Source organism: Colossoma macropomum, unplaced genomic scaffold (assembly GCF_904425465.1).
Source record: "Colossoma macropomum unplaced genomic scaffold, Colossoma_macropomum, whole genome shotgun sequence".
NCBI classification, from domain to species: domain Eukaryota; kingdom Metazoa; phylum Chordata; class Actinopteri; order Characiformes; family Serrasalmidae; genus Colossoma; species Colossoma macropomum.
In genome coordinates, this window is record NW_023494791.1 from 42095836 (window position 1) to 42123026 (window position 27191).

The following is a 27191-nucleotide window of genomic DNA, read 5'->3' on the forward strand; positions in this document are numbered from 1 at the left end:
GTTTGCCACGTATACATCATTGTATGAAATAAACAGAACAAAATTTTAAGTGCAGCCTCAAGCCTGTTGATTCAGAATGTAAATCTACATAACTGTATAACCATGTAATAATTATATAATTACAGCTAAATGTAAATGCAACTCATTATATAATTACATATGTAATTACACTGGAATAACTATGTAATGAATGTATAAGAAGATGACAATAAGTCGATTTGTAAGGGTTAACCCTTCAGTACTGCTGGGTGCCGATGACCTTGTTTTCTGTTCATTACTGGACTTAGCCAGGTTCAGCTCAGCTCCACATCTGTTCTAGACTGATTTAAGCTCAGGTGTTGCTCACTATATCTTTAAATCTCTGGACGGTAAAGTCTTGAGTCAGCACTACTGCGCGTTTCTCTCACACACACACATTCATGTGGGAGAACACAGCAGTCATCTCCGAGCCAAGATAATGTTTGAGAAATGTGTGTGCGTGTGCACCTTGTCCATCATGTTGCTGAGTAGCAAATAGCATGCAGAGTGTTTTTTGTGAGTGTGTGTGTGTAGTTCACACTCGCCAGCCACGCCACACTGAACTGCCAATTTGACATGCAAATACAGCCTGTTTGCTCTCGGTCTGAGATGGGTTAGTTGTTACAAGCCAACCATCACGTATCATGGACACTGTGGCAAACCATCTCTCTCTCACACACACACACACACACACACACACACACACACATACCAGGGCTGTAGTGTGCTTGATAACCACATCGCAGTATTGATCTCTGTAATGGTGATATCACCGAAGGCTGCAATATGCAAATGAATCCTTTATAAGATAAACTGTAACAGATTGAACTTAGAAACTATTTGTCGAATCGTGACAACCATAATTGCAATATATAGCAATATAATCACATTGGTATTCTGTCCATATCATGCAGCCCTATCTGGTTATAATGCATAGCAACAGAAATAGGAATGTAAGTAAACAGTTTGATGAAGGCACAAGCATAAAGCAGTGATATTTCTCTCTCTCTCTCTCTCTCTCTCTCTCTCTCTTGCTCACTCTCTCTCTCTGGTTTTCTCTCTACAATGGTAAATTCTTGCGTATAAAGGCCTTATTCAGCGAGGAGGCCGAGGCAGCTGCCATTGCTGTAAGAAAATAAACATTTCCTTCAAATATTTTGATTGGCTGACGGACAACGTCAATAGCAGCCGTGCAGATTAGTGCTGTTATTAAAGGCTGCTGCTCCACGTGCTCGCCTATGTGTGTTTGTGTGTGCATGCGGGCACTTCGGGATGGGCTTCTGTGCAGGCGTACGAGTGTGTTAAAGTGCTATTAAATACGGAATGTGGTGGGTATTTGTGTCCGTTGGAGCCTTTGAGCACAAGTGTGATCTAGAATCTAATCACAGTGGAACTCGCGAATACGTCCAGGCTGATGAAAACAGTCTAATTACCAATTTACTGTATACTCACCAAATCCTGACCAATTCTCACACATACGATTCACCTCAAGTCCTTTTTGTTTGTAGATAAAGACACTTACATGAATTTACACAATTTTCCCCTAACACAAACACAGCCGATCAGTCAAGACATGTTTGGTGTCTTGCACTGGAGCTATGAGGTTAATAACGAATAATTAAACTGCATGATGAAATCATCACACGCTTACCTCTAATTCTTTCTTTAAGGGGAATTCCTGATTTTTCAAGATTTCTGCATAATTCAATCATTGAGACTTAAAGTGATTCAGAGTCTTGAAATGTGAAATGCTTAACTGTCAAGAAACTTACCGGCTTAGACTCATCTATGGTAGTGGTGATAGGAAGCAGATTTCTATCTAAAAACTATCATAAAGCAACGTTCCAGACAGGCAGCATATTCATATGCATCGATGAATTTGATGTTACGTCTTTCAACAATTTAGCTTTTAGAGATGCTTTAGATGTCAGATGTTTGTAACCACTGCTGCGAACACTTCTGACTGAGTGAGTTTCTCTAGAACATTTAACATCAGGCCATCTGAATGACATTGTTGGCATCCTACCCATTTAATTATGAAGAAATCGTGAAGAAAAAAACAGTGGAATTTCCCTCAAAGTAGCCTCAGAAAGGCTTGCAGATGTAGAGTGTAGTCTGTACGATGTGCTTTATTTATGTGGTGCCACATCTCCAAAAGTGGTGGGGCAAAATTTATTAGTTCAAAAACAAAGAAAAACCCAGAGATTGCTAGTGGGATCGCGGCAGACCAACTGACAGACAAATGACAAATTTCTTTTACTGACAAATACCAACGAGGCCAATGACTGACTAACTAAAACTTACTTTTAGTGCTACATATTTCATGGCTATGATAGGATAACATGTTCAATGGTTTTCACTCAGACTTTGCTAGCTTACATATCTGAAGATCACCAAATCTTAAGATAGCAAGGAAGCATTAAGACTTAAACTGGCATTCAGTAAACTGTGACCAGGTGCGTTAGTTTGTGTTTCGCAGTAAAAACATTTTTATCAGATTAGTGAGCTGCACCAGTCACCAAATCACTGTTTGGGAAATGACTGCCCCTAAACTGAAAAGGAGATTTTGATTGGTTCTGCCGCTGAGTCAATGTAATCATCAATGCAATCAACTCAATCAAAAAGTGGTGGGGCATCACCCCAATACTGAGTCAAATGGCTAGCTTGTGGTTTCGGCAGTCACGGTTGTCTGTAAACATGGACATAGACAGTTCAAGGCATAATGCTAACTGGTGAATATAACTTTTTAGCGACATAAGCCTGTTATTTACAGTGCAAACTCAAACAACAAACATATTTTGGCTGTTTTGGCTAGGAAGTTGAAGGCTAGCAAGTTCATCCTCTGAACTCCATCTTTTCAAACTGCTTTTAAAGCTAAATCAGCTCAACATGGTTGGTGGAGAACTGCCGAATCTACTTTATCAGTTAACAAATGGCTGTGATGGTTAGCATCGTGCTGAGTGATGACAGGACAGGGAGGGCTTTCCAACTCAATCTGCTGACCAAACAGCTGTGCCGTTTAGGAGTCTCAAAATAAAGTCTTTTCTCCTTGGAAAACATTTTTCACAAAAGTCAGTCTCCCTCGTCACAGATGCAGATTTTCCTGGAATAAGAGCGACCAGCTTGAGCAGTGTGAAAACTGGTTAGCGTCATCACTACAAAAAAGCCACAAGAATGACCACAAGATACGTCCTGCCCAGCTCTTTCAGAGCTTCTTAGAAAAAAGGCCTCTGCCACGCTTCAGGATCCGAACAAGCGTCTTACTGACTGCAGATTCATTCAAACCACACAGACGCAGAGTTTAGCCCCTAGGAGGTTTTCTTTTTCTCATACTAGCTCGAATTCAGTTCTTAGATGCGGATTGTGTGGTGGCTAATTACGAGCTCAGATGCCTGGGAGTTACACATAGTTTTTCACGTAACATAAAATTTAACAATCTAGCCTGACAGGCAGAGAGACAGAAGTCTAGACTCAGTGGATTTTTTAAATTGCTGACACACATTTCGTTCACAGTCTTTTGGCCATTTTTCACATCATATGCTCAGATTGAAAATAGGGTTTTAGACTAATGTCTTTTTTTAAAAATGTATATAATATGCACGGTGGAAAGGTCTTTACAAGGCAAAATAGTCCGCAAATTAACCTTTTGTTTTTCAGATTTACCACTATTAGTAAAATAAATGGCTGTGTTATAGAGTGTGTAAGGCTACATAAAGTCAAAGGGGAGCTTTTTGCAACCTCTGGTTCCTATCACCACCACTGTATAGAAAAAGTTACATGTTCACATTGACTGAATTATGCAGACATTTGGAAAAATTGGTGGAACTCCCTTTTGGTGTTTAGGGGTCTAATGCACACATTATCACACTCATTAGTGTCTACTAGGCCAACACTTATCAAGAGTGCATTTTATGTGATTTTTAAAGATCTAGATAAGAGTTCCAATATAAGACAGACGGATTACACTGACTGCTGTGAAGCACGAAATGAAATTCAGTTATCCTCTTAAATGTCCAGGGTCTGCCGGTGGGCCCAAAGTTTTATTACACACTTCTAAAACTTTAGAACAGCTCAGCCAGTTTGCACTGAAGTCCCTGTAGTTACTGAATAATAAGCCAATATGAAACAAACATGGGATTTAAGAGGTTTAATGGTTCTCTGCATGGTGAAATTGTTCTTCAGATTGATGGAGAATGTGTTCTGGTTGTGTATAGCATCGAAAAAAGTGTTCTTCTATTGTTACGGTGTCAAAAACTCTTTTTAGTGCTACATAGAATCATTCATCATGCAGGGAACTTTTTAAGCATGCAAATGTTAAAGGCTGTATATAGGACCAACGTCTTTCTTCAAAGAACTGTTGAAGAACCATCTTTTTAAAACTTTAGATATCAGCACACACACACACGCACACACACACACACACAGAGCTGTCACAGACAGATCTGGTTAGAGTAACAGTTTTGTTTGTGTGTTTGTGTGTGTGTGTGTGTGTGTGTGGGGGTGTGCGTGTGTGTGTGTGTGTGTGGGATGTGCTTGACTGCATGGGTAAAAACCACACACAGATAACGATCTGCTTTTTTTCCTTTCCTGAACATGAACACACCTCACTCTACCTCTGTCCAACCGTCACACTCTCTCTCTCTGACCAATTATCACTTTATTCAATCTCTCTCTATATATCTCTCTTTCTCACTCTCTCTCTGTCTCTGTCCTTTTATGCATTCTCATCTACCTATCTGCCTGTCTGTCTATCTATCTATCTATCTATCTATCTATCTATCTATCTATGCATCTATGCATCTATCTATCTCACTGTGTCTGTCTCTCTCTCTCTCTGTCTCTCTCTCTCTCTGTGTCTCTCTCTGTCTCTCTCTCTCTCTGTCTCTCTCTCTTTCTCTCTCTCTCAGCAGCCTGTGGCTGAGTCATGCTGCTGCATGTCTGCTAATGAACACTTAATTAGCCTGTCTGTCTGCCAGCTTGACTGGCACGGCACTCTGTGTGTGTATATGTGTTTGTGTTTGTGTGTGTGTGTGTGTGTGTGTGTGTGTGTGGGTGGTATCGAACTGTTCCAGTCAAAAGTTTGGACACACCTGATGCAATGTATTTCATAATCACAAATATATTTGCAACTAAATGCTTATTTTTTTACAAATCTTTACAGTTATTTGTTGAGCAGCCGTCAAGGTCTCAGCATGTGTGGAATTTCTTCTTCCATCCTGTTGGAGAAGCATCTCAGCTGAGTGTGTAAGGCTGCATAAAGTCAAAGGGGAGCTACTTTGAAGAATGGAAAACAGAATACATAATTCAATACATAATTTTATATGTTCTGATTAATAATTTCGATCCTTAAATGCAGAAGCCCTTTTATAATGGAGAATTGAAGAAAGGGAACAAATGCAATATTTTGGGCTGCTTTTCCAGACTAAAAAAGATTTAAAGGGTATGTTGAAATACATTCCTAGACAAGGGTTAATCCATTTCCAGGAAACTAATCCTACGTCAGTGGTCTTCAAATCTGGACCTCCAGTCTTGGACCTCTGCTTTAGCTTTTATTCAATAAATATTGTGAAAAATGCTACAAAAAAAGGGTTCGAAAAGAGCTCAAAATGAGTAATCCCATCTGAAACTAATGCTGTGGAGTATTTTAAACCACACTGATGAACCTCTGATGACATTAAAGATTGGTCTGCATTATTTTGATCAAAACATCAGTTCCTTCTTGAAAAACCACAGAAACTCAACAGGAGCATCTGAAGCTGCTTAGAACGCTGCTAACACACAAAACACAGTTTCATTTGCGTACTGTAGCCCTCTGCACCTTCAGTATTGCAATGTCGCAATAATGACGAACAAACAAGACAATGTGCAGCTTTAGTACTATGTATGTTGACATGCATGTCTGTGTGGGAGAGACAGTGTCTCATGCTTTGACTAGACTTCGTAAGCACAGGCTATATTTACACCTTATGGATTATGACACTGAAATCGGCCCTCCAGACGTCAACAAAGCCAACGTCTTAGCCAACGAGATGAAGCAACTGGCATTAACTACACGACGGATGATCTGCTGTTGACACAAATCGCAGTTCTCAAACAGACACACATGGAAAACGGATTGCAACAGCCAGACGAGACGAGAGGCCATCTAATTACATCTGGCTGATAAATCATCGTGTCATGAGGAAGCAAACACTGAGATTAAACGCATCGCGTCGTGCAAGACGTAGGCGTGTGTATGTGTGTGAATGTGTTTGGAGGTGTGTGTGCCTGAGCGTGTCTCAGATCGAGTGTAATTAAGCTGTTTGTTTCACCTCTGTAAGTACAGTGCATCACTTTTGGTTCGAGTTGGTCGTATGGTAGCTTTGTCTGCTGGTGTAGAGAAAAGAGTCTTCAGATTAATTATTTTACTGAGCGCCCTGAGGTATGCAATTGCAACAACCGTGCCAGAAGTTGTGGTTTACCTCCCTCCACCACCACCACCACCACCCCACACATACCGCCTACTTGCTCACAAATACAAACACATTTGTTTTTATATAATATCAGGATGTCAGGTCGGTCATATGTATCCTGTATGTATGTCTTACATGTAAGTACTTCAAATGTCCTGTGTGTATCATCTAAACAGTGCAATGCAGTTTTAAACTGTTTTAAAAATGTTTGAAAAACTTTTAAAAGCTCTTATTCAGGGCTGGAAGTGTTTATTTGCTCAGGAAAACACTAATATTAGAATAAATACAAATAGTACATATAAGTATGTATGTTAACCATTTACAAAGCTCTTCTTGTGGTGGTCTATAATTAATTGTAATTATTATCTAGTACCCAGTTTGGATAATCATTACTACATTAAATAAATTGATTAGGGGCGACAAAAAAATTTGGAACCAAACTTTTGTTCTTTTAAGTTGCTCTACTACTTTGTACTGTATTGATGTTTATTTGTATTTATTCTAATGGTATGTACTTTTTTGTAGTACATATAAATAGTTTTAAACATTTTATTTAGTCCCCTTAGACTTTTACACCGTATTGTATGTAAGTATATAGGCGTAATCATAGATTATATGTGTTATACATGCGTAAGCACATATGTATAATAATCATAATATGTCTCATATGTACAATATGTATTTGTCATAATAATGCCTCACATATCTTTTATACGTAGTAATAATATCTCCCATCTATGTTTTACATATGCAAGTATCTATTTGTAATAATGTTTATATATATATATATATATATATATATATATATATATATATATGCACAAAAAGGCCAGAAGAAGTTAATGCAAATTAGCGTCTTGTTAATATGTTGTGTCTGGTTCGTTTGTACAATTTCTGTTTCATGCTGTGTTTGTGTGTGTGTGTGTGTGTGTGTGTGTGTGTGTGTGTGTGTGTGTGTGCTTACTAATGCTGCATTTGGCCTATAACCGCTCTATAAAAGGAGGCTCCCTCTTATCTTCCCACTGCCATGGATACTACATATACATTACTTTCTGTTACATCACTCATACCCATTTAAATATATTCGCACCCACATAACCACATAAACCTTAAGAGCTACATTTAATCACACACCATTTTGGTAAAAGGCCACTGAATGAAATTTTATTAAAAGAAAGGATTATTTATAAGTAGGTATAGACTGAGCCGATCACCATCCATGGATCTCTACATGCCTGCGCATTGTATTGTTAAAGTCCTTCCTTCAAGTGAATCACTTGCCTATTCATACAAAAATCTCCAGAACAAAACATGTTCGAGAAGCAGAGAACCAAAGAACTTTGTTACAATTACTAATCTCGAAGCGCAGAATGAGACATCCTGAGCGCGTCTGCTCACGACTCCTGACCCAAATGCAATTGGTGTTTGTGACTGCTCATATAGATTTACATGTAATAAGAAAAGAAAGTAATTTATAAAGAACTAATTATAGACTCTGTACAAACAATTATTTCTGTCTTCTGTTTGGACTTTAAGCAGCTATAACTGATATACCTGAAGAGTAGGCAAATTTGAAAATCTATGATTCTATACAAACAATCTTAGATAAGCAGTTTCTATAGGGGCAGTTTAGAAAGTAGGTTCTATAGAAGAACTATGTTTCTATAGAACCTACTTTTGAAAACTGCCTCTATAGAAACTGCATATCTAAGAATCATTTTTTAAGAATCATAGAGTCTCTAAGCAGCTATAACTGATATTAACTGAGGAGTGAATAAGATTAAGGAAATTTGGAAATCTATATATAGACTATTATTCTATACAAACAATCTAAGATATGTAGTTTTTATAGAGGCAGTTTTAAAAAAGTAGGTTCTATAGAAACATAGTTCATCTATAGAAAACATGTAGGAACATAGCCTCTATGGAAATAAACATAGAAGCATAGCTTTTATAAAGATTATTATATAACATATTTTCTACGGAAACGATAATACAAAAATGATTTATATATAACCATTAATTGAAACCTAGTTATATAGAAATAAATATAGAAACAAATCTTCTATAGAATCAATTTTGGAAAGTAGTTTCCATAGAGGCAATAATAATACTTTTTTTTATTATGACTGTTTTAACTATTTTTTGAGCTTTTTGAACTTCACATAAGTTAACACAATGTAAGACTTACTTTTAGACGTTCAGTGAACTAAGAATTTTAACATAACTAGGCTACTAACTTTGTAATGGTAATAGCCTATTAGAAGCATCCTGGACACTTTTAGATCTGAGACTGTTTTAAACTGTAGATTGTATGAAACTGTAATAAATTCATTAATTTATTATGAATTATGGGTTTCTGGAGAAATACGTCCTCACTGAAGGTATGGCGATGTAAACAAAACCAACTGACAGATACAGAGGCTTTAACCTATCCGCACACACAAACACACATACACACACGCGCACACACACACACACACGCACTCGCCCCAGCATGAGAACTAGTGAGTGGGTGGAGGTGCAGGGTGTGAAAAGAGCTAGTGTGTGTATGTGTGAGAGAGAGAGAGAGAGATAGAGAGAGTGAGAAAGAGAGTGAGTGAGAGAAAGAGGAATGGAAAGAGAAAAGTGAGAGAAAACAGAGCAAGAGATAGTGTGTGTATGTTTGTTTTCCTGTTCACTTTCAGACATGCCATCACGTTCAGAGGTCTTTACATATGTCTGAGAATGTACACACATCATCCCTCCAATCAGCACCCACTATCACCTCACACACTCACACACACACACACACACACACACACACACACACACACACACACACACTGAGAGAAAGACTGACGTGGGTGTAGATGTAGTGAGTGGTTGCTAGATTCCAAAGACTGTGGTCTGGGGATGCGTGTGTATCTCAAGTTTACCTGACTCACTTGTACACACACACACACACACACACACACACACACACACATTGTGCACAGATCCCACAGGGCATCCAGGGACACACTTGACCCCAAAAATAGCAGAATAAACTGAACAACTGCACCATAAAGCCTAACAATAGACTCTCTCTGCAGGGCTACAATTTCTATAATCAAATAATCTACTGACTTATATATATTTGGTTAACCCTCTTAAACCAAGCATCTCACATGCAATCCCCTCAGCAATGGCCCCTTAACCCTTGTGTGGTGTTGGGGTCTGTGGGACTCATTTTCAATGTTTACCAAATAAAATAAAAGTGCGGAAGTGCTGTGTCCCTTTACTCTGTTCTCCTCCTAGAGTGTATGCATCATACAAACATTATGCTGAAAGAAAAAGATGCACTGGCTTCAAATGGCATTTTATGCCAAATTATCATTACATCAACATCATTTTGTCTTTCAGTTTATCTTTGGCCATAATTGTGTTGAGATATTTATGTGAAAATGATGAATCAGTTAAATTCACTGCATTTCTTTTTGGTGTACAGCACTTTTTCTATAATCACCAATGACTAAGCATCGTGGCTGTAAGTGCCAGTGACATATTTGTACACCTACCTGGTATCTGAGTGGCACCGGAGGAGCTGTAATGAGACTGGTGGGTAGGACGGGCCGTGGCATTGCCAGGGCCCATCCTCAGACTGGCACGCTGGTAACGCTCTATCTCACTCAGCCGGTCAGAAAACTTCTGATTTTCCTCCATCTTCACTCTGTGACCTGCAAAAGGGACAGGAACGGTCAGATCCACAGCAATCTAGCCCAATGTTACAACGACGCAACAGCAACGTTACAGCTAACCTCTTCTATACTTTAGATATCACTGTTGTTGGAACAAAACCTTGTATCTCCAAAATGGTACCTTTACAGGAAAAGGAAAAAACATACTTTACTTTTAATATAAGTCAATTTTTCCAAGTCATTTTGGGTCATTTCTTTTGGTCCATTCATCATGAAATTTACACACCATGTAAAGGGCAGGAGGCACTTTCACATTATGTCAAAAACTGAAAAATGAAAAAAAAAGTAAGTCTGTTTAGGATTACTTGACAACTCAATTTGGTTTCATGTACATAATTGGGGTGTAAACATCCATTCTTGTTAGCTGCATTAGCCTCATAGCTCCAGTGGAAAACTGAAGAAGCAAACCTCTGATACCACACAGATTTTGGCTCACTGACTACATTTGCGGTAAGCTGACAATACTGTAAATATGATTTTTCTGCAAAGTATCCATTGAAAGAATGGAGAATCAATAGTGAACACTTTGCCAGTTTGTTTCCAATTATTCATCAGGGACCCAACTTCACAAATGACAAAGATAATATGTCAGTGTTAGTATGAACTGGGTCTTCCTGTGAAAAAGTACAGTACAGCTAAATGAGCACCTCTGATAAACAATACTTACAGCTTTCATCTTTTACAGATGGGAGAAAATCAAGCTCCATTCTTAATTAAAATCTCAAGACAATGGATGGAGTCCAGAATTCAGACTTCAACATTACTCAATGAGCTTGAGCTTATTTGGAAAAAGCAACCAACTTCTAAGACTGAACTTTGGAGGTGTGAAAAAAGCCCTGCAACTTAAAAATTTAAAGCAAGTATCCTGAAAAGAGCTAAAGCTGCAATAAAGGAAAAGAGTAGACACTCTTTAATGAAAAATATAGTATAGTAAATATACGTTCTGGCTTTTTTCCTCGAATAATTAATTCAATAATAATAATAATAATAATAATAATAACATTGTGGGTGACACTTTATTTTGAGTGGTCCTTTTTAGATGAAACAAACAGTCAACGAACTCTCAGCAACATATGATGGTTAGGGTTAGGTTTTGGGTAAGGTTGGGTAAGGTTAGGGTTAGGATTAGGGCCAGGGTGAGGGTTAGGTGTTGGGTAAGGTTGGTAAGGTTAGGTTTTGTGTAATAAAAGTAACATATTAACAAAACATCTAATTAATGTAAGTAATGTATCAACAGAACATCTACAAGATATTTACTTCAATGAATTCAGATGCTTCACTACTGCTACTTCACTGATATTTTGTTGATGTGTTACTGATAATCTATTAAGTGTTTATTAGTCATCTACAGAGGACCACTCTGAATAAAGTGTTACCCTAACTTGTACAGAACGGCTGTTTGTACATGCACAAAGGATGCAATGTTGATAAGGGACTTATCATAAAAGAAATCAATAAATTCAGAATTGCTGGTATGTGTGTGTGGGTGGTGGATGTTTTCGTTACAGACAGTGGAAGGTAATATTAACTGCACTGCCTCAACACGATCACAATAAAATCCTCACAGCCCAAGATTACAATAAAATCCTTACAGCCAAAGGTCTTACAACATGCACTCACACACACACACACACACACCACCCCCCACATGCACACACACTCCATCATACATGCAGGAGTCTAATGGGGGGCATTTAATGTGACTATCAGTGCAATGTGTGAGGAACATGTGAACATTCTGTGGTTTTTAATGCAGAGTAATGGGCAGATATTTGAATATTTTATACTGATACTGAGGGCACAATGGACGCTCTGATATGGATTTTGCGCATCCTCTCTCTCTCCCTCACCCATGGGCAATATATCAAGCCTCGCTCCTTTACCCCCGGGGTGATGTATCTGTTCTTTTTACCGCTCTGTCCATTTCAGTGCCACTCTCACTCGTTTTAGGATCAAGGTGAAGTCAGCAACGTACACCCATGATCATTGTTCAGAGAGAGAGAGAGAGAGAGAGAGAGAGAGAGAGAGAGCGTACAACAGGGAGAAAAGAGAAAAGAGACAGAAATGGGGAGAGACTAAAAAAGAGTCAATAGAGAAAGAGAAAGAAAGAGGGACAGACAGATAGAGAAAAAGAAAGAGCAAAGAGAAAGAGAGAAAATAAGAAAGAAGAGAAAGAAAGTATAAAAGAGAGGGAGAGAAAGAGCAAGGGAAGAGGGAGAGATGGAGAGAGAGGGGATAAAAAGTGAGAGGGAGAGATAGAGAGAAAGACAGAGAGAGTATGGCAGGAAGAGAGGAGGAAACAGAAAGAGAGAATGGCGAAAAAGATGGGTAGAGATAGAAAGAGACAGAGAAAGAGAGAGGGAGGGATAGAGAAGAAAAGCAAAGAGAAAGAAAGAGAAAGAGGGAAAAAGAGAAAGAAAGAGGGAGATGGGTAGAGAGAAAGGATCAAAAGCGAGAGGAAGAGAGGAGGGAATTCAGAGAAGGACAGAATGGAGAGAGAGAAAGAAGAGAAAAAAGAGCAAAAAGAAAGAAAAAAAGAAAAAGTGTACAAGAGAGGGAAGAGGGAGAGATGGAGAGAGAAAGGAGAAAAAGCGTGAAAGAGAGAGAAGAGAAAGAAAAAGCATGAGATAAAGAAAAGGACAGAGGAAGAGAGAGAGAGAGGGGCAAATAAAGAAAAATGAGGGAGAGATAAGAGAGACCGAGAGAGAGAGAGAAAAAGAGAGATAGAGAAGAAAATAAAGAGAATGAGATAAAGAAAAGAGGAGGAGGACAGAGCGAGGCGGGGGGGGGCCCTTATTATTCAGCCAATTATACTACGCATTATTATTCAGTATCTACTGTGAAAGTAATCACATTTATAGTCATGAGAGGCTGAAATGTAGTTTAAGGGGTTTTATCGCTCCTGTTTAAATGTCCAGGTGTGATGACCTGGGAAGCCCCAGTGCAGAGTCTGACTGTCAGACAGTCAGTTAAACTTAGTAAGGCCAAGCTGGCTGAGCCTCTGCCCCTCTAACCCTCTGCCCCTCCGGCCCCTCCTGGTTTGGGCTGTATGAATATTTGATGCGGGGCGGGGGGCACTTAGAGAGGAATGCAGCGTTTTTCTCATCATGATATCATAACCACAATACAGACAGACAGCAAATGGAGGGGTTCACGAGGGAGACACACGCTCAATACATGCCTGGAGTCAACACACACTTACACACCCTGACAAGCAAACACTTCTAAGCCATTAAAGGGGAATTCCACATATTTTCAGAATTTCTGTATAATTAAATGGTTAAGATGTAAACAAAGTCATTCAGAGTGGTTTGATGCAAAATGCTCTGCTCTGGAGAAACTTACAGAGTAAGAATTGTTCACAGCAGTGGTGATAGGAACCAGACAGCTGAAGAACTCGATAAAACCAAATGTCTTGCTGGCAATACCACATTTTCTATCACCATATAAAAGATGCACAAGGCTTCCTTTATCTTTGATTTCACTGTGAGCTCACTTAGTCATAGTGCGGTTCAGCTTGTTAAGTGCTTATAACTGATTTGTTCAGTCAGAGTAAAAATAAAATGTGACTAATATGTGACGTTTATTCCTATTCATGTGTTTTCTCGTTTAAAAAGATAGTTTGTGACACAAATCTAATAAAAATCTATGAATTTCTGGCTTTAATAGATCATCCTGGCTATGTTTCAACTGAATATAACAAATGTTTGTAAATAAGCTGGCAGTTTTATGATAGTACACACACACACACATATATATATATATATATATATATATATATATATATTTATATGTGTGTGTGTGTGTGTGTGTGTGTGTGTGTGTGTGTGTGTGTGTGTGTGTTTGTGAGTGTGTATTTTTTTTGTTTCCATCTCAGTAAAGACTGGTGACTGTCACAACTGCATACCTTCAATATTAGTTTTGTTAGTTACTGAATAATCCATAATAACTACTGAACAGTAAGTCTTAAGATAAATAACTGAATAAGACAAATAAGTCATTTTACCAAATATCAATCCAATACTACAAGTTTATTGACATATATGTTATAAAGCCTCAGGGTGTTGCAGTGCTCTACATCATTGTATGGAAAAAGTCACACTTACAGTTAGTTGGACACTATTGCTGCAGACACAAACCCTTTAGGTCTATAACCTATTAATGTTCATTACCTATTGAAAAGATAAGCTTTTCATGTTTATTGCAAAGTTAGTGTTGATTTCAAACCTTTTGCCTGTAATGTAACTATATTATAAGCTTCTTATTGTTCCTTGTCACATAAAGCCAATTAGAAACCAAATAGAAAGAGGCTCTAATTAACCAGTGTTGACTATTTAGTCAATATAAGAATGTGTTGTTGCTCTAAATGACTCTTACGCTCCATTGCATGATGTGAGAATGCTAGAATCAGCCATATTTCGATTTTGCTCAACGGACTGTTCCACAGTCTTTACACCCTCACTCGCAAAACTGATTAACCAGCTGATATGCCCTGTTTCCTTCCTTTACTCTCCCTCTCTCTCTCTCTCTCTCTCTCGCTCTCTCTCTCTCTCTCTCGCTCGCTCTCTCTCTCTCTCTCTCTCTCTCTCACACATGCTTTCTCTCTCTCTCTGTCTCTCTCTCAATTCTGAAGGTGATGTGTATGTATGAATTTCTTTCCAAAACAACAATATCAGCACCTGACAAAGGTCTCAGCATATCATCATGTCAGAACATCTCCATTGTTGTCATTGTTTTCTTTAATAATTTGAAGCATTTCATGAGGAATGGGCCAACAGAAATAGTCCCAAATTGCTTTGAATGAAGTCTTTATCTTCCATTAGAAAAGAAAAATATCTTTCCTTCTCCTAAACAGTTACCATTTTGATAACTGCAGGCTTCAATAAATAATGCCATGTGTTATGTTATATTGTTGAAGATGGTTAAAATGTCCAAGCAAACCTGTGCGTCCAAACTTTTGACTGGCACTGTACATGTACAGTGTGTGTGTGCGTGTACAGGGCAGGGCAGAAACCTGATACGTGCTGTCCAAGTCCAGACTGGGCTCCCTCCCAGCCTCTCTGTAAATATTTGTATTAACGTCTATAAATGGCACTGATAAGTGTTCAATAACAGGCTGGAATCAATCCTGCACTGGAGCGTGAAGAGTTTAACTTGGTTCACTGGCAGTTTGAATAAGTCTGAGATAAGCAATTGTTTGGTGCCGACTGATTTGACTGCTGCGTGTTTCAGAAGTGGAGATTCATATTTGCTCACTCGGGTCATGACATGCTGATACCGGTGGCCTTTTCAGTGGAGAAAATATGAGGAACGAAGGCTGTTGGTGTTGGGGCGCTACTTGACAATCAAAGAAATGACACATTATTGGTCTTACAGAGAAGTGTAGTCTGGGTGATACACCATAAACCCAGTAGGAAACCACTAGGATTTGCATATACCCACTTAAAAGTGATGAGGATGCGCATTTGGCTGTTATAACAAATACATGTGAAGTATTGGAAGAACAAAGAAAAGTATGGAAATAACACTGAAACCCACTTCTAAAAAGCCTTGGACCCTTCCTCACTCCTCATCAAACTGATGAGCTAAAATGAAAAACACTGAGGCACTCTCAGAGATGTGCTTGTATTGTAAGTAACTACTCATATTTTTACTCGTATTTATTGTAATAATTGTAAAACTTAGTTGTGGATGATTCCAATGCTAGCTAGGTCTCACCTAATCATACAATTCTACCAAGCTAATAGGGTGAAGACTTCCATGTGCTTCCTCTGAGAAACGTGACTCACCACCACATGTTTTTAAACTGCCGATAATTGGAGAGCTCAACACGTTTGGAGGAGAGCACTAAGTGCCAATTATGTTATATAAGTTAACACATTGGCTAGCATTGTAGTAAGTGATGGGGAAGGGCCAATTATGCTTCTTGGACTCCTGACTACAGATGCCAACTAACTCGCAATAGGGCCTCACTTATTAGCCTGTAGCTAATAGTATTTTTGTACATTGCTACGCTAACTTGGCTAATTTTGCTAGTACACCCATTACATCAGATGAGACTATAATGGAAAAATTGACGTCTTAAAATTTAAGAATCAATCAGAATTTGTTACAATAACAGTCAATAGTAGGAATAAAAATATATGGTACATTTTTGGCCACAATAAAAATTCTCAGGCTATTTTCAAACGTAAGAACTTAAAAACTTGGTTTATTGTTTTTATTGTCTATTACTGTGTAAACAGTTCTGAGTCAAAATAGCCAAATCAAATCATCTCGAGATCACCGCCAGCCGCTAGCATCATTTTCTCACATATGTATGACTTGCGGGTAACGTTCCTACTGCATCGCTCTATCTCAGTGGTTTGGGTGGTGGGGGTGGGGGGGCTGCTTAAAAGGAAATCTTCTGTTCTCATGGAGGGTGAAGACATTTCCGTATCGGGCGCGAGTGCTGCACCTGCATTCCTTTTCCTGTCAGTAATAAGAACGAAAGAAGCTCATCTTATGCAAACTAGCAGCTTGACTGAACTATATTCAGACTTTACGTCTAATGACACGGTGCCAGAACGAGATCTAAAACCTCAACGTCCTTCCTTTTTTGTAGACACATCCTGTATATTATGTCCATCTTCATTTCTTTCCTCTGGATCAGTCATAGCCCAGTTTTACAGAAGTATTGTAGTGTTAAGATCATCTTAACTGCACTGAAACAAGTGCGGAAGTGGATTTACTTAATTACGTGAAGTGTGAGCATCACTGCACTTTGAAAAATATATATTACACTGACACAATTATGGGTGAAAGTTGCAAATTGATAGACTATATTGTGTTAGGGTAATATATTAAATTCATATGGAATTAATGCACACATTTAAGTCAGCTACAGAGTGAGCATCAAACTGAGCACTGTCTCTACCACTTTTGTGTGGTAGAGACAGTGCTCAGTTTGATGCTCACTCTACCATTTTTTCAATCAAATATACTATTAAAGCTTGTTTGTTCACAGAAATGCAAATATTTCAAAAGTGAATGTCTCAGGGATTTGCATGTGCATATATTTAAAGAAAACAAAGGGTTCTTTGGAACAATGTCAAGGAGCTACTAAAGAACCATTCAAAGAATCACTTTTGTAGAAGAGACATGTGCGTGTTAAGAACCTTTTCCATATAAAGTAAGACGAAAAAGACTAAGATGTTTCCCAGAACTGTACACCCAAGTCAGGAACTATTTAGGAACCTTTGCTGTAATTGCTTGAGGAATTAAAATTCACATGTGCTAAGTTTATATGTTTGTACATTAATGAAAACACTTTACTTGGTCTCACTTTATTTGGATGGTCCACTATAGTCCCCTATAGATTATCTGCAGATGTTAAAATTGTTAACAAACTGTCTGCTGAAACTTGATTCTAAACATTGGTGGGGTTAGGGTTAGGCTTTGGACCAGGGTTAGGGCTCAGACCAGGGTGAGTGCTGGGTTTAGGTTTTGGGTCAGGGTTAAGGTTAAGGTTCTACAAAGCATTCACATGTGATTATCCAAATAAAGTGTTACTCTCAATGTAAGGGTGCATCCATTGCAGACACAGTATAATCTCACTGTATAATCTCCATAGAGAAGCGTTGCCAATAAAATGAGACACTCTGGAGCAGAAGAACATGAGCCTAATGCTACCAAACCCAATGCCAAGCATTGCCTAGATGGGTATAAAAAAGCCCTCCAGTGCTGGACTGTAGAGCAGTGGAACTGCATTCTCTTGAGCAATGGAGCTCCATCCAACAGCTTGGATCAACACCTGACCTTACTAATGCTCTTTTGGCTGAATGCAATCAAATCCTCACAGAAATGCTCCAACATCTGGTGTAGCCAAGAGACTATAACTGCAGAAAGAAACGTGTGTCTACAAACATCCAGACTTCCTCGTCTTCTTACATTAGGTGATATAGCCCTTGTTTGAAGGCCAACAGCAGACAGACATTGGCGTTGTAGTAGAAATCTTGTTGAAACCCTCCCCAACGCTCCCACAGACGCCCTACACAGCAAGGTTCTTCTGATATCATGTTTTCCACAATGAGTTATTTGTGATGTTGCTGTTCTTTAATGTTTCCCTATCCTTTTTTGTTTTTTTAGTTGTCCATAGCGGGGCGAGTCCAAACAGGCAAAGCGAAGTGCCCGGATAGCCTTAACAATACAGAGAGACATGAGCAATCACCAGTGCTTTGTGCTGCCTTGGTGTACAGGAGGAGCATGAAGAGTGGGAGCTAGAGTCAACTAAGGTGTATATGTGTATGTGAATGTGAGCTTGTTTTTCATCTGGTTTTGGCTGCTTGCCTGAACTCCAGACTCCAAGTGGGCCAGTAGAACACAGAGCCAGTATTATGGCTGTAGATATATCTGATATAGAGTGGATATTTAGCCACCAACCTCTCACACTGAAAACAAGTTTTTTTTTATAGTAATGCATTGTCACAGTTTCCTTGCGCTGGTGGTGCGGCAAGGTGGGGTAAGAGGCCCCTCATTGGTGTTACAAAGTCACTTTTTTTCTATGGGTGTCAGAGTGATAAGAAAGAGCAAAGAAAAAATGTATACACTTTTTCATTAACTCAAATGTTGTCAGTTTTGCAGCTATGGGGCGAATGTACAGTTGGAGACCACCCCTTATATATTTGACTTCCAGCCAAAATAGCCAGGAAGTTATTCATTTTTCAAGAGATATTTCTGAGGAGATTAGATATGAGATCACACACTCGCACAAAGAAGGGGAAAGTCAAAGGAAGATAACTGAAACAAAAACTGAAGATTGCAAAACTGGAGTTTACAAGCTCCACTCTTGCTTCAGATGTGAAAAAATCCACTCGTCTCTGTCTATCCATCCACTGTCAGAGGACAACTCAACACTATGCGTCTGAAAGGATGTGTAGCTATCAAGAAGCTCTTACTGAGAAAAGGAGAATCAAACAGAGGCCAGACCTCACTGAATCTGCTGGGCATTACCACAATCGTGAGAAACAGGAAATGCAACCAACTTCTAAGACTGAACTTTGGAGGTGTGAAAAGTAACAGGTAGTAGTAGCTATAAGCATCTTCCAAACTCAATGCCAAGATTATCACACACTTTGCAAACTGCACCAAGTTGTAATCTCAAATATACTTACTTATATGGTTTCTGACAGGGTATGACAAACTGCTATCTAGCCAAAAATAGTGTTATTAGTCATGTTGTGTTATCAAAGCCTCAAATCAAAGGCTTATCAAAGTGTTTGTACTTTCGACCGTAACTATTGGCTTAACTAAAATGAATAAATTAGCTTTGCATTTTACTTTTTTGCTAACCATAATGTTTGTTACATACTGGGGAATAAAGTTTACAGACAAATACGTCAGCACAGGTTTGCATGTGTGTGTGTGTGTGTGTGTGTCATAGGCCATCGCTACTTTACGTTTGAAACAGCGTGGGAATGGAGAATATGAATAAGCCTTCATGCAACATTCACACAGCAGCCAAAGACTTCAATAGGTTTCGCTCTTACTCACACACACACACATACACACACACTCATAGTCTGTCAGCATGTTGCACTAAATGACTAAAAATACTGTTGTGGAATCAGTCTCACCGGTTTTATTCACCATTCTTATTAGGATGCTAGAAATAAAAGCTGATCCCAAGTCAGTTCCCTTATGATAAATGTGATAAATACAGTTAGAGTGGGTGGTCAGGGGAAAAATCTCACTAGAGGGGCTTCAAAATATGAATCAAGCTTTAGATTTTGCCACATCTGTGTGTGAATGTTTGTTTTCATACATTTTCTGGACTAACATGTTCTGACTGTCTAGAAAATCCAGAGAATTATCTACAGGATTCATAAATGGCCCTGAATATTTTTTTTTATTTGTATTTTTTTTTAACTACAAAAGCGTTTTGTTTAAAACAAAGTAAACATTTATTTGTTGGTTAATTTGGTTGCTGAGTTTAAGGTTAAGCTAATGGTTAGTCTTATGACATAGTGTATACTGATATTAACATATCGCTGTTGTCGGAAGAAAACCTCGTAGCTCCAAAATGGTAACTTTACAGCAGAAGGAAAAAACATACTTTACTTTTAATGTAATGGAAGGAGACTTTTTTCCAAGTTGTTTTGGGCCATTTTTTGGTCCATTCATCATGAAACTTACACACAATGTAAAGAGCAACAGGTACTTTCAAATTATTTCTAGAACTGGAAAACGACAAAAAAGGAGATACGAGGTGTTGTTCCAACATCAGCGATATACAGAATGCATATGGGATATATATATATATATATATATATATATATATATATATATATATATATATATACACACATATATATATATATATATATATATATATATATATATATATATATATATATATAATTTTATCCCATGTATCATAACATAGTGTTATTATAACAACAACAACAACAACCACAATAATAATAATAATAATAATAATAATAATAATAATATAATTATAATAATATATAATAATAATATGATAATTATTTTCAAAAGATCTGAAAAGATACGAAAGTATTTTAGTAAATGTTAAGATAAGTTCTTTGAAAAATGTGCACTGAGCTTGAGTGTCTAATAAAAGGTGGTTCAATTTGGTTCCACAGTTTAGAAAAGTAATAACCGACAGAGTCTCTCCATGTTTTCTGTATTTTTTGGAAGGTGTTTGCAGAAGGTCAGAATCTGCAGATCTAAGATCGCACGTTGCCGCATAAACAGACAGAGTTTCTGTGAGGTAAGCGGTGCTTTAAGGTCATTTCTAGCCTTAAAATCTCGTAGTAGAACTTCGTAAAAGATAAAAGTAGCCATGGCAGTTCTGAGTGATGTGTGCTCTCTACAGGGACTTCAAAGCAAACTGGTTGAGCTATTCTCAGGTCAAAAAAGTGCATAATAAAAGTTTTGGGTTGCCGGCGGGTCCTGGCCATTTAAAGCTTTAAAAAAATAATATGTCCTATATAAATAAAACACTGTAACTGAAGGGGTTTAGTGTTTTCTAATCCTAAAATTAACCTATGGGGAGATTTTTTTTCTTATTACCATTTCATAAAGGTACTGACATATTTATAACACATTTGGCACATGTTATTACTACATGTAGGTACTTACATATTATTGCGGTCCAAATAAAACATGTATCTCCATTGTTGTCAATTTTTTTCTACATCATTTGAGCTCAGCAGCTGCCCTTTACATTTTGTGATAATTTCAAGATGAATGGGCCAATAGAAATGCTCCAAAATAACTCTTCACATTAACTTACATATTCAACCCTTCATATTAACTTACATATTCAACTCTTCACATTAACTTACATATTCAACTCTTCACACTAACTTACATATTCAACTCTTCACATTAACTTACATATTCAACTCTTCACACTAACTTACATATTCAACTCTTCACATTAACTTACATATTCAACTCTTCACACTAACTTACATATTCAAGATATATACAGCCAATTATCATTACACAGTGTACATACATAGATTACAGGTCGTGTTGCTATATAAAAACAAGCCTGCATGTGTTTGACTGTTTGACTTTTGGAGCACCGTCTCGGCTGCTTTACTGGAAGCCGGAACACATACGCTGGTATATCCATTATTTGCTAAACGTCCTTAAAAATGGCAGAAAAATAAACAGCTGAATCATTTTAGGCCATTCCCGTAACATACTCTCTCTCTCTCTCCCTCTCCCTCTCTCTCTCTCTCTCTCCACCTCTGTCTTACAACACTCCCTCTAAGGCGATTTGTTTTGCTAGCGTAGTCGTGGTAAAATCAGTGGGCTTAAGGCCCGGACGCCGCACTGAAGTGAGCGATGCTGAACTGAATCAGCGTGAAAAGCTCCTAATGGTGCCCTTTCACAACTTAAACGAGGAAGCGCTTGAACACAAAGTGAGCCTGTCTGCCTCATGGCAACAGGTCTGGGGAATAAGGGAGGAGAAAAGAAAGAGAAAGAGCGACAGAGAGGGGAGTGTGTGTATAGGTCATGTTTTTTTCTTTGTGATGTTCGCTTTGTGAGTCGGAAAGCTTTTGTAGAAGGGAAGCAGGGGGGATTTCGGAGGATGATTTGGGAATTATTCTGTAGCTTTAATCACGGTGACATCACAGAGCACGACGACACAACAAAAGGTTTACAAAGTGTGTGAGTATAAAGTGAGTCAGTGCTGCAGTTCTTCACTCACCATTAAAAACTTTCCCCACCCTTAAACAGCAGGCATACTGCTCAGTTATTAATGTTAGCACATTAGTTTAGAAAAAAAGTAATGCACTGAATTGAATTCTAATGTGTTCATCATTTCCATATGAACAGAATACATCAAGTAACACGTAAGCCAATTGAAAGAGACACTGCTGTACATGTAATATATTTTATTTATGTAAGAAATGATGATTGAGTAAATCTTAAAGCATTGCTTTTTCTCAAAGTAACTCACTCTTTTTTTGTAAAAGGTTCTTTAAGCCACAGAAGAACCATAAAAGCGCCACGAATGAAAGGAGATTAGTGGGTGTGAAGAATCAGAGGTCCTTTAAACTTCAAACTCCTCACCAATCTAAATAACAAATTTAGTTCCCCCAAGAACCCTCGACTGGAAGGGTTTTAGGGAACCAAAAGTTGTTCCTCTATGGCGTTACTCCAATCGTTTTTGGAGCATTGATTTTTAAGAGTGTGCTGTGAATCGTTTGGTATCATCTATGAAAAGTACAGAAGTTATGCAGTAATATGAGTGAGGAACTGTGGACCCTTTGCAACTTAAGGGGTTAACAAAAAGCTTTACAAACAGAAGGCAAATGAAGCTAATGAAAGTATGACAGGCAAAAGAAGACAAATAGCCGCGTGGAGAGCAATGGTTCGCTTCTTTCTCTTCTCAGCCAGATGTATTTAAGCCTAATATGCTGAGCTTTCACTCGGGATTACAGGGCATTATCCTCCAGCCAAGACTTCAGCGGGCATCCCCCCCTTTGGTAAACACATGCGTCTGTATGTCTACATGCAGGGATCATTGTGTATTAGTCAAAAGTCTGGACTATGGGTGTAATGATATGCAATTTAATGGTTGTTGCACCACAATACAATACATTTTTTAATCAGAAGCCCATTTTGCTTCTTTTTTTGGGTCAAAATCTAATTGATTTCTGAGGATAGAATGGAAATCAACTTAGTATTTCTAATTGATATAATCAAATAACATTTTATTTTCCATAAATCTGTGATCAGATTAACTAGAACACAATTGAAAGTGATTTTAAACTTTTGAACAGTAGCATAAGCATAAAATCTTTAGATCAAAATATATTTATGGTAGAAAATACCATAGTACTATAACATAGTAGAAAAATAAACACAAAACATAAAATTTACCATATGCCACATTTTATGTTTTATCTTTGCCCAATATGTTAAATAAAGCAAATAAACAGTAATTATGTATTATCACGGGCAGAACCTTGTCTCTACAGAGGAAGTGTCGACTTATATTCGCTTTAAAAATCAACAAAATACATCATCTGACCAGCGGCACACAAACTTGTCCATACAACTGTCCATCCAGTCAACTGTGTCCAAATGTTTGACCGGACCCATGAATGCGTTTTGCTCTGAGTCTTCTGAAAGCAAAGCGTTTCTGAAACCACATACGCCGAAAGACTGGGAGATGGAGACAGACGAGCAAGCTGACGGATATGTAGACAGACAGACGACGGCCACAGCACTGCCCTCTGGCAAAGATGGCCTTCTACGGTGCCCACGGAGTGGCCACAGGGCTGTGTGTGTGTGAGAAAGAGAGAGAGAGACAGTGTGTGTGCTAACCCTAATGAATCATCTGTTCATCCAGACTTCCGTTCATCTGTCCACCACCCCCAGTGTTGTCTCATACTGAGACGTACTACAGGACTGTACAGTTGCCACTGTTGCTTCGCAGAATTATATATACAGTACTGTGTAGTACTGTATATATATAGTACTGTGTAGTACTGTATATATACAGTACTGTGTAGTACTGTATATATACAGTACTGTGTAACCATTCAGCTTACAACTGTTTATCTGGGCAGGAAGCATGTGTTTGCCAGTAAAGCCTCTATACAGCATAAAAATATACACAAAAAAACATAATGCAGTAGAAAGTAATAAGACTTTTTTAGTTTTTTGAAAAAGTTGTTGATATCTTGATTTGAAGAAGGCAATTAGAAGAACATAGGTATTAGTTCCTGACTTCTCAGTGCACTCCAGCCACTGTATAGATTTAATTTAACTTCTTAAATGGCCAGGGCCCAAGTTTGATTATACACTTCTATAACCTAAGAATAGCTCAACTAATTTGCAAGGATGTCCTTGTAGTTACTTAAAGTTACTTTAAGGGGTTAATGAAGGACTGATTAGATAACCTAGGTATCGGATGGTAACTGTAAATACTAGGCTTCCTTGAGGGAAGGTTTGGCTGCCCTGCATACAGCAGGCTGGGGTTCGATTCCCCCCTTGGGCAAACATGCCATGCTATACCAATAAGAGTCCTTGGGCAAGACTATAATGCTACATTTGCTACAAGTCACTCTGGATAAGAGCAGCGTAAAGATATGTTAATATCATGGCATTTTGTTTCTAGTTTTTTTCTGACCATTTCTGTTGGGTCACTCAAAGTAATGAACCGTCTTCCCAATGTAAAGACCAGTCGGTGCTTTCCAAAAGAAAAAAAATGGACTGACCGCAGGAGATATGTACAGTGGCCTCCAAAAGGATTTGGATATTTGCGCCATTCTTAAAGTTCATCGTGTTAGGAAACACATGCTTTTTGGCAATTGTTGCAAAAGGCAGCTGGTGTGTTTCAGATTATTATCATTTGATTGCTATCTCTTTGCAGACTTCTGCAGGTTTGCAACCAAAACGCCTTTGCACACACCTGAGTACGTGATGCCTTCAATGAAAAAAAGTTCGCGACACTATTATAAGAACAACATCCCCAGACTTTGACGTTTCCACCCATATTTATTGCCACGGACTGTACTGGTAAACGTGCCAGTGTTAGCAGGGTTTGATTTAATTAGCAACTCCAATTAAACTCCAATTTTGAGAAAATAAGTACACATCCTCTACAGAGAACACACTTCTGCACATGTTAATATAGTTTATTGGCTGAGTTTTACAAACTAGGAAAAAATGTTGTGAGACACTTCATATTTTACATTTTATTTATTTTATACATACTAAACTCAGCAAATAAACAGAAATTGTCCAGTAACATTGGCAGAAAAATGCCTTATTGAAGTTTGCTCCCTGTAGAGGATGTGTTAACTTATTTTCACTTAGAAAATCAAGAAAATCAACAAGTCTAAGAATAAAACAAAACACAGGCGAGCTAATATTGTTACAGACATAAAGCACACCAAAATAGACATAACAGATACTCTGCTCTGGCCATTATTAGCAATGCAGATTAGTATTACAGCCTGAATAACAGATTATCAGGTGGAGTTTTGATGGCTCCAAAAGTAAACAGTGACATCAGATTACTATTTAAAACTGTAGAGTCTAGCAAGTTTGCATTCATCAACATAGACACACACAATGAGAGCAGCTCTAGACTCTTTTCTCTCTTATTGATGCGGCTGTGTGCCTTTGAAGGCCCTTTGCTTTTTTGTTGACATCAAAGAGAGAGAACCATTGGAGTGATTTAAGAGACGTGGGCGTGACAGACTCTATGTGCGGGTGGACACACCTGGCAGGTGTCTTGCACACATACACATGCACAAGACACTGCACTATCACAGAACAAATAATGTGCTCGGCGCTGTCAACGCATTTGCAAACCTTGCGCCATCTCTGTGCCAAAATGCAAATGAAGCGAATCCTTCCATCTTCCCTCCCTTTTCCACTCGTCCTAATCTCAGTCTATTGATGCTGGTTTGCCAAACTTAGAACTGCGGGCAAGAAAGCAACACTAACTATGTAGGAATAAACATGAAAACTGTATTTTTCAATAGATAATGGACAATATAAAAGGGTTTTGACTGAATATCTCTGTCCAAGGAATAAACATGAAAACTGCATTTTTCAATAGATAATGGACAATATAAAAGGGTTTTGACTGAATATCTCTGTCCAACTCACTGATTCTTCATGAATTTAGCTCCTACAGAGTTTTATTGCAGCTCTAATCAGATCCGCCTGATTTCCCCATTCGGAAGCTCCTAAAAGCCCTATCAATCTAATCGGGAGTTACATTTCAAGTTTGTTGCATTAAAAACTGTGAACTAAACACAGTGTATCGAAATGTATTCAGTAAAAAGTGAATGCTTAGCCCATATAATGCAGCTCATTATTGTAGTAGAATATTGGCCTGGTGTGTATGTTTTGTCCATTTGTACAGATGGGTCTAAAAACATCCAATGATGTAATAAATGGAGAGCTAAACTTGGTGTTTGTGTATGTATGTATTTGTGTGAGCGGGTGAGTGATGTGTTGGGCGAGGCCCGAGAAGCGGTCTGTTCAGCAGGGAGGGTTTCGGCACTTTCGTCACTGTACATGCGCTCGTTCTCGTTTTCTTGCAGCACCTACTTCTCTTGGTTTTTACACCTTCTTTTGCAAAGATATCAGCTCCCTTCATTTGTTTTCATGACAGCATGCATGTGTTATAATGTGTGTTTGTTTTTGTGCAAAAATAGTCTTGACATTATAAAGTACTTCTGACAGAACATATGTCCATGACACATATGGGCTGTATTAGTATTTATATGTACATACACACATACACACACACACACACACACACACACACACACACAATATATATATATATATGTATATATATTCTTAACCGAAAGTTCATGTAATTTTTTTTTTTTAATAATTTTGGAGTATTTCTATTGGTCCATTTATCATGAAATTTTAACACAATGTAAGGAGAAGTTGGTCTTTATAAATATGTAATAAAAAAATGGAAATATAATTTTTGTCCTGATAG

General features: G+C 38.2%; 1 protein-coding gene across 1 annotated transcript in view; it reads right to left on the reverse strand.

The window, feature by feature from the left end:
- Positions 1–27191, reverse strand: part of runx3 (RUNX family transcription factor 3) — an 85883-nt gene that overhangs the window by 13541 nt on the left and 45151 nt on the right. The window contains exon 6 of the mRNA XM_036575101.1: positions 10010–10168. Within this exon, the coding sequence (XP_036430994.1) occupies positions 10010–10168 (159 nt within the window). The remainder of the gene's footprint in view (positions 1–10009; positions 10169–27191) is intronic.